The 9270-nt window shown below is 38.9% G+C and overlaps 1 protein-coding gene across 1 annotated transcript; it reads right to left on the bottom strand.

Annotated features, from left to right (window-relative positions):
- Positions 1–2295: 2295 nt before the first annotated feature.
- On the bottom strand, positions 2296–6539 carry LOC103030930 (leucine-rich repeat-containing protein 3-like). The gene is made up of 2 exons (XM_049479894.1): positions 6453–6539; positions 2296–4590 (listed from the first exon to the last, which is right to left on the bottom strand). Exon 2 carries the CDS (start codon positions 4124–4126, stop codon positions 3368–3370), a length of 759 nt encoding a protein of 252 aa, XP_049335851.1. The 5' UTR covers positions 4127–4590; positions 6453–6539; the 3' UTR covers positions 2296–3367.
- Positions 6540–9270: the final 2731 nt, after the last annotated feature.

Here is a 9270-nt window from a genome sequence, read left to right as displayed (position 1 = left end):
GCCTTCTTCGTTACTGACCCTTTTTTTTATCACTGTTCATGGTCTTTTGCCTTGTCTTTTCTATTGATTACCTGTTTTAGAAGTTTTTTGTATTGTACTGTAATGAAAACTATATCAGCCTGTTAGCCCGCCAACTCCAACCTCCAACTCCTGCCTAACAGCGCTCGCCATCACCACAATTCTGATCACCAACGTGCTGTATTTAGCCCTAGCATAGAGACTATTTGCGAAGTCTTAGCATTGCTTTTAAACTCTAAGCTCAGAACAGTATCTTTCCAGTGTGTATTCCAGTATTTTGACCTTTTGCATTGTTTTTTGACCACATCGCAGTCTCGTCCTCTGATAACCCTGTTTGCCTGTGAATCGATTTTTGTGGAATAAACTTCTGTCTGCAATTGCATCCAGCCTTATTACCTGCTTAAGGAGACACAGCCCACAATTCCTGTATCAGCGCACAAATAAAATCACCAACACACACTGGTCTGAAAGGTATATCATTTATTGTCGAGACGTTCTTGATAAATGAGCGTTTATAATTTCAGTAGTACCTTCCTCTGAATCCGGTTCTCTGGTTCTCTGGATGAACCTGGTTGTAGTGAATAAACGAGGGCAGTTTTGGGACTGTGTTACTCTCCACATCATACATCACAACACAGCTTGCTGACATAAGACACTGGGTGAGGGAAAAAAAGGTCGGAGCTCTGGGAGCCTGTGACACACATAACAACTCGCAGCCTGTAGAAGAGAAATCCGTCGGCTCAGTCGAGCTCTTCCACCTCACACAAACCGGGCTCGGTTTCCCCTGAAGAATCTCACTGTTTAAATCATCTTAACTGGTAGAGAGAGAGATTTACAATGGAACTTTGTGATGAGATGCTTGGAGGAAACCTAGTTCAGAACATCAGATTTATGTAGAACAAGCAAAAACACAACAAATACATATGAATTCAAACATTCATTATATCATTTAAGCTTCTGTTTGGTCAGATGAAGGGTTATAACCTCTCTGTTGGGTGTTAATAATGTCATATTTCCCTTTACAGTCACTGGCAGTTCTAGGGGCGGGGCTACAGGGGCATTGGCCTGTGTCAGCTGAAATCTGATTGGTCCCTTAAAGTGTCTCTGTCCCTGACCACTTTTTTTTTTATTGCACATAATAAATGTTTGGCACTAATGAGCCAATTAGAAACGTCCAGTGTGATTAAAGCTCATGTAGGAGAAATGTTTTAATACTTTAACCTTTTAATGTTTTGAACTGACAGTATTTATAAAAAAGGTGAGAAACGGTTTAAAAAAATTAAAAATTAATAAAATGCTGTGTTTTTTTTGTTTGTTTGTTGGAAAGTATTTAGTCTAAGCAGAATAAAAATACATGTAAAATTGGTAATGAGATTTTCTTTTAATTTTTATTATTTTCTCATTTTCTCCCTAAGAGCTCCTAAGAGATCTACCCACCCAGAAAAAAAGCAAGGCCAATTGTGCTCTCTCAGGGCTTCGGCAGCTGATGGCAAGCTGCATGACCGGGATTCGAACCAGCAATCTCCTGATCATAGTGGCAGCACCTTAGTCTGCTGGAAAAGTGAAAAGTTTCACACAAAAAAAAGCTAAATATTTTAGGAACAAAATTGACAAGAATCCAGAGAAAATCCACAAAAACAAACAATTAAAGCAAAGCCTGTCAAAAAGAATTTTCAAATACTGCAAAAACAAATACAGTAACCAAATTTCTTTAAAAAAAAAAAATATATATATATATATATATAGATTGCAGATTTTATATTTGTTCAAATTAACTCCATAGATTTTATTGTGTACAATTATTAAAGTACATTTAAGTGTTTGAACATGGTGTGACTGGTGAAATAACACCCCTTACACTTTAATATTGTCATGTCCTGTCTGTTCTCTTGTCTGTATGTTCTCATGTGACCCGGCTCCTCTGTGTTTCATTCCCAGTGTTTTTCCACTCACCTGTGTTCATTTGTAGCTCCGCCCCTTCGTCCCAGGTGTTTCCTGTTTCCTGTGTGTGTGCACCTCTATTTAAGGTCCGTGTTCCATTTCCCCGGTGTCGATCCTTGTATGTTTATCATCTGTCAGGTGCGGGTGCAGGGAGGACGCGGAGGCGGACGCAAATGCAAACAAAAAAGGGATTTATTAAAGAAAACAAATACAAAATACACCGGGAATAAACTGAAAACAGGACTGAGGAAACTGGGGAACACATAGAGCACTGACAGATGATAAACATACAAGGATCGACACCTGGAACACGGACCTTAAATAGAGGTGCACACACAGGAAACAGGAAACACCTGGGACGAAGGGGCGGAGCTACAAATGAACACAGGTGAGTGGAAAAACACTGGGAATGAAACACAGAGGAGCCGGGTCACATGAGAACATACAGACAAGAGAACAGACAGGACATGACAAATATATTGTGGCCCCTTATTAGATCCTGGAATCTCCACTGATTAAAGTAAACTGTATTCAGCCCAATCCAGTCCAACTGTACTTACTTTTTTTTATTTAATGTATAAATGAACCTCATCTGAGCCCTTCACTGTGCTCTGGTGTTAAATGTAGGCACTTCAGGATTAATAAAATATACACAGTCTTGTGTTTGTTGTGTTTGTATATAAAGTATATAAATGCTGTGCTGTATTCCTAAAGAGGAGTCCCCTTAAATTATTCAACATTTCTGCAAAATGTAATTGTTAAGATGTAAAAAAAAATCCAAAATGTTTCACAATGGTGGTGGTTTGGAACAGTTTTGTAGATTTAAGAAATAAGGAGTGGCATTAATGTTTGTCCCAAAAGCAGTGTGTAAGACTGGTGGAGGAGAACATGCCAAGATGCATTAAAACTTTGAGGGTTATTCCACAAAGAGTATTATTTCTTAAATAATTGTTTCTTATGATTTTGTTGCATTTTAGCAAAGAATTGCTATCCCATTACAGTTTTCAATTTAAATTTCAAATTTTCAAGTTTTCAATTTTTCAATTTTCAATTGCTTCAAAGACTTCACTGCTTCAAAAAATTCATTTGACCAGATTTTTGTCTAACCGAAAAAACACTGCTAGGCAAATCCACACCCACGCAAGATTTAGTGCTTTTCCTGTCGTTATGATAGCAAAGACACACTGACACGCTATGAATCGAGCTGCACAGTGCACAATTTGACGTCTTGCCATTATATATATATATATATATATATATATATATATAGATAGATAGATAGATATAAAATAGGGTCCTAAATGTGAAAATCTGCTTAAATTTTTTTTAATTTTACAGACATTTTGCAGAATTGTTGAAAATTCTGTCAACAGAAAAGAAAAAGTCCCCGGCCACTGGGAACGCTGTGCTATAGCACGGTGCTAATCGTGTCCGAGTCCTTGCTGTCTCTGGGGCTGTTGGGCAAGGCCTTGAGGTACTCCAGGTGTCTCCGGGCGTCCTCCCGGTTCTGTCTCACGTAGTAGACCACGTAGGCGATCACCATGGCGAACCAGCCGAACATGGTGATGAACATGGCCACGTCGGTGGTCTTGCGCTGAAAGCTGCACAGGTTGACCCCGGAGTCGAGCACCTGGATGACGGGCTTGCCGGCGAATTCCTCGCGTACGGCCGTCTGGCAGCTCACCTGGTTCACCGTGTCCGGGTCCAACTGCAGCTCCCTCAGCACCTCCTGCAGGGCGCACTCGCAGTGCCACGGGTTTCCCGCCAGGCTGATCTTGGCGTGCACCCGAGCGAAGGTCTCCCGCGGCACCCCCCGCAACAGGTTGTTCGACAAGTCCAGAGCACGAAGTCCCTCAGAGATTCCCTGGAACGCTCCTTCCTCCACCACCTCGATAGCATTGTTGGAGACATCCAGCTCCTGCAGGCGACGCAAGCCCTTGAAGGCCTGGCTGGGGATGTGGCTGATGCGGTTGGAGGCCAGCTGAAGGAAGGCCGTGTCCTCGGGAATGTCGTCCGGGATCTTCTCGAGCTCTCGAGACGAGCACTGGACGGTCTTGAGGCCGTTCCTCTCGGAGCAGTGGCAGTACCTGGGACAGGTGGACACAGTGCTGACGGAGAACGCCAGAAGCACAGCCCCTGCAATGCTGTTCAGCAGCTTCACGCCCATTTTGCAAACATCTGCAGATCTGCAGATCCCCTCAGGTGGTCCACTCTATTATCCCTGAGCATTCCAGGCCACGAATTCCCAGCTGATAACTCAGCGGCATTAATCAATGGAGGAGAGAACCTGGGGAGAAGATTCCCACTTTCAGTCCTGCAGTGTTTATCTCACAGCCCATCTTCAGCACAGTCTGAGAATATTATTGAGAATATCTACCTTCAGCACCGGTCTTCCATCTGTTTCTAGAGGCAGGGATTACTGTATTCAGCTGGAGGTGACTCTAAATCCAGAGCCAGGGGCAAAGAATTTTGGAGGACAAACTATAGTTATTAACACTCATTTAGTCAATAAATGAGAATACAGGAATCCGGAGAGTCTGGCGCTCTCAGAAACGTCTTTAAGGTGAGGTAGCTGCTCTCATTCTGTTCACATCTGACCTGATGGTTTATCTCACAGCGCTGGCTGATGACCTAAAAGAAACAACAAGACGACAGATTTAAGAGAAAACTTATTTTAAAGTTCACTCAAGTAAAAGCTGCTTGTGGAAACATTTGCTATGCTACAAATTTGAGTTTTGGCTTTTCCTGTGTATTAAAAAAAAAAAAAAAAAAAAAAAAAAAATATATATATATATATATATATTTGGCCTATTACTGTAAGATATGGTTGAATAAGGTTTACAAAAAGTGTCACAATTTACAGTACTTTGTATATAATAGTAATAAACATTGTTAAAAAAGGGAAGAAATGGAAGAAATGTTTAAAATAATGAATTATTAGTTGTGGAATTATGTATAAACACTACTGCATTGTAATTACAAAATTGCTTAAGGACACTGGAAAGTTAGTAATACATAATAATGAATTAAGACACTATTTAAAACAAATTTAATTTTACTATTTTGATTATTTAATTCAGTTGTAGACACTAGGGTTGAGTGATATGTACGGTGGCCGAGAAAGCCCAGAGCAGTACAAATTGAAAAGCGCTGCAAAAGCACAAAACACATCCATCAAAATTACAACACAGGCGCAGCAAATAGAAAAACGCGCTGCAAATAGAACCACAACACAACGGAAGTGAGTCACAACACAACGGAATTTTCCCGGGGGACCTTAAAAGATACTGTACCAGCTGTGTACAAAGGACAATAAGTGGCAAACAAGCTTCTGAAAAGTAAGTTATGTTTATTACCTGTGATCACCACGGTTGTGTGCATATTATTAAAAGTTCTGCTTCACAAAACGCCTTGTTTGCCACTTATTGTCCTTTGTACACATAGTGAAGTCCGAGACGTTACTGAAGACGCAGCTTAGCTGGTACAGTATCTTTTAAGGTCCCCCGGGAAAATTCCGTTGTGTTGTGACTCACTTCCGTTGTGTTGTGGTTCTATTTGCAGCGCGTTTTTCTAGTTGCAGCGCGTTTTTCTAGTTGCAGCGCGTTTTTCTAGTTGCTGCGCCTGTGTTGTAATTTTGATGGATGTGTTTTGTGCTTTTGCAGCGCTTTTCAATTTGCACTGCGTTGGGCTTTCTCGGCCACCGTAGTAGATATGCTCCTAAAATTATATTTTCAGAAGTATTAGTAACATATATTTTATATTTTATTATGCAGTGTAACATTTTACAAGCACATGCATTATATGATGCATTATGATCACAATTAATAATGCATAATAAATATGGCCATTATAAGACATAACATTCATAGCAAGTGTTTTCAGTTAAGCATTAAAATGTGTACATCATAATAAAAACATATTAATAAATATAAACTAATTAAATAAAAGGTAAAAAAAAATAATAATTAGCTTTTATAGACTAATTTCTATTTGAAGTTATTCTCCCCTATATTGGAAGTCTGTTCCAGTGTTTCTTTAGAAACGCTTCTATATTAAAGAACAGACACAGCTCTAAACAACCTCCTGGATGCTTAAATAAAAGTTGCTTTATCTGGTTAAATTGCTCTTTTTTCTATATAGAAATATGTATATATGATGCATGAGGTTCTTGTTTATTATATTAGAGTGCACTATTGATATAACTCTTTGTTATGTGGTCCTGTGTACACACAGGATGCTTGTGAATAAAGGTGAATAAAGGTGTAAATAGAGCACGTGTGTTATTCTCCTCTCTGTGCTGCTGAATGAGGTCAGATGTTGTGTAGATGTTTCTCCTGGTGATTCTGTAGGTGGGCAGACGGACAGCAGTCAGTCAGTTTTATAAAGGCTGGTGTAATAGTGGTGATATAAGGTGAATCTGAGCGTTTCTGCAGGAATAAACTGCTCTGCTGGGTTAAATAATGTGATTAAAGAGAGTAAAGGGTTAAACTCACCGCTCTGAGAGTCTCCTGACGAACTTTACTGCATTTCCCTGCATTTTTATTATAAAAAAGTCAGTCCGAAGCAGCAGCAGCCCTGAGGAAGAGTCCTGCATCCAGCCAGAGTATCATCCCTTATCTCCCTCCACCCGTATTCCGCCAGACCACGCCCCCTCAACTGCGATTGGCTAATAGTAGTATATCGCCCTTGTTGGGCGGACTCAGTTTAATTCAATGGAATGACTTAATAATAATAATAATAATAATAATAATAATAATAATAATAATAATAATAATAATAATAATAATAATAATAATAATAATAATAATATGGCTAAAATATTTATAAAAATGCATAACCCATTAAAGCCATGTTTATTATGTGCTTATATGTATATTAAAATAGCATATATATCTCATTATTTTTTATAAAAGAGAAATAGAAAGCCATTGTTCACTTCAGAGCCTTCATATGTTTGAGGTGTTTGTGTCCGTCTTTCCTCTGTGAGAAAAAGGACTGAGTGCTGTGGTCTGAAATGATGTAGAGCTCATCGAGCACTTTACTAAAAAAAAGAAAGAAAGAAAAAGAACAAACAAAAACCATCTGTGAACAAGACCAGTGGTATGACTCACACTTAATACGCAATAAACACTGAAAACAGTATATTTAGGTTAAGGGTGTGTATTTGTGTATTTCTGTGTATTTGTCTGTTAAATATACACTAATCAGCCATAAACAATTGATGTTAATGTGTTGAAATACATAAAATTGGGCGCCCGTCAGGATGTGAGCAAATTTGATAAGAGCTAAATTGTGATAATGGCTTGATAACTGAGACAGATCATCTCCAAAACTCTACAGCTTGTCCATATATCTGGACGTGGTGGTCTGGAAGTGAGGTGTGTTCAGCTAAATTTTTGGCGTATTGCTATCTTGGCAAGAGAAAATGTTCATTGCTATCCTGGCATCACAGGTGTGCCACATGTACACCCATGTTTGCAATATACACAGCAAACAGAATCAACAATAAACAGAATACCCATTTAAAGTAACAAATCAATAACAAGAGCTCACATGACTCTTAAAGGGAATGATGAGCAAGTGACACACTGATTGGTTTATTTTATGTTAGCCCCGAAACACACCCATGATTTATTAAGAGAATTACAGAATTATAGAAGTACATGCCTTTTGTGTGTTTGGAGTCATGCAAGGTTTACTTTTCCTGTTGTTACGACAGCAAAGACACACTGACATGCCCTAAACAAAGCTGTATGGTGCACTGTTTACTACTTTCTGTATCTTGTTATTACTATCATTCAACATGATACATGATTAAACCACAGTATTCATTTACATTATATATGATGTAAACAGTATTTAAGTCATTGCTATCTCAGCTCATCTTCTTTTCCCCCCATTATTTATTTTTCTACATCAAGCTGTGTCAAATCCTCAATGATTCCTGTTACCCAGGCTGAGTTTAGCTCTGGTTGCCTTATTTGTAATTCCACGCTGCTGTTGTGAAGAAAAGGTGACCAGAGCGTAATTACATTTGAGGGAAATGTCTAGAGCAGTTGTGCTCAGACATTTCACAGAAAGAAATGCCAAATAATAGGAGCTGAATGCCAAATAAAAAATCTGAAAAATTGTAAGAATGCCATTTACAGGGTCCCATTTCAGAAATGAGAGATAACCTATAAATGCCAGATGCTGCTATTTATCAAATGCCATATTTACTATGTATATTACGAACTACAATTACGCCAACCAGAATACTATTTCATATGAAAAAATATGGAAAAAGTTTTTAGTAAAATTCTAAATGTTTTACACATGCTTCACAAAGTGGTCCAGTGGTCTAAGGCGCTGCCACTATGATCGGGAGATCGCTGGTTCGAATCCCGGTCATGCAGGTTGGATAGATTGGATAACTTGGGTAGTTAGATGGCGTGCTTTCCCCTCATCACTCCTAGGGTGATGTGGATCAGCACAAGGTGTCTGTGAGCTGATGTATCAGAACCGAGTTGCTGCGCTTTACGACTTCACATGTGTCGGAGGAGTCTTGTGCTTCACCCTCCTTGTATTGAAGCATCACTAGTGATAGGAAGATATACAGCTAAATGGATAGGACAATTGGCCTAGATAAATTGGGAGAAAATGAGAAATAAATATTGGAATTATCAGCAAATGTAATATTTACTGTAGCTTTACAATAATGTTGAAGTAAAATCTAAATATTTGCTGTTCTATTAAGGTAGTTATTGCCTCTGCTGAAGACTAATACATCCACTCATTCACCATTACACATATAAGGCAGGAAATTCTCATATAGTTTTAAGAAATCAAATTTTTGCATATTTCCTGCAGCCGTCAGAGCTAAGCTAAGCTTTATAGCAGGGTCAGTCTGTTGACCTCCAACATAAAAGAGTCAATTATGGAATTTTTTTACATTTCATGCTGCAACAAAAGCGTAAGCACTGTTTCTGCAGAGGGTTAATCGTTCTGCATTAATGAGGATATGCTAATTAGAATAAGGTCTATGTGTGTTTCTTTGGGTTCTAGCAGCTTGCTGTGAATTGACAAGAATATGCAAATTATTTAATCTAGTTACAATTCCAATACACAAACGCTTACTTATTTCATAAGAATCACCCATATATCACCCATGTACAGACATACAGGAAATGTTACAGCATATGCCTTGGGCAGCTTGGTTTCTAACCAATGTTTGTAGAAAGCATGGACTTCGCAACATCTCCCAAACGTGAACCAATCACAGGTTGTGTGCCTCTGCTGATTGGTTGGTAGAGATGTCAAGTAACTAACCAA

Source organism: Astyanax mexicanus, chromosome 5 (assembly GCF_023375975.1).
Source record: "Astyanax mexicanus isolate ESR-SI-001 chromosome 5, AstMex3_surface, whole genome shotgun sequence".
Lineage (NCBI taxonomy): Eukaryota > Metazoa > Chordata > Actinopteri > Characiformes > Acestrorhamphidae > Astyanax > Astyanax mexicanus.
The sequence above is the reverse complement of the archived record's forward strand: the minus strand, read 5'-3'. Positions and strand labels throughout refer to the sequence as shown.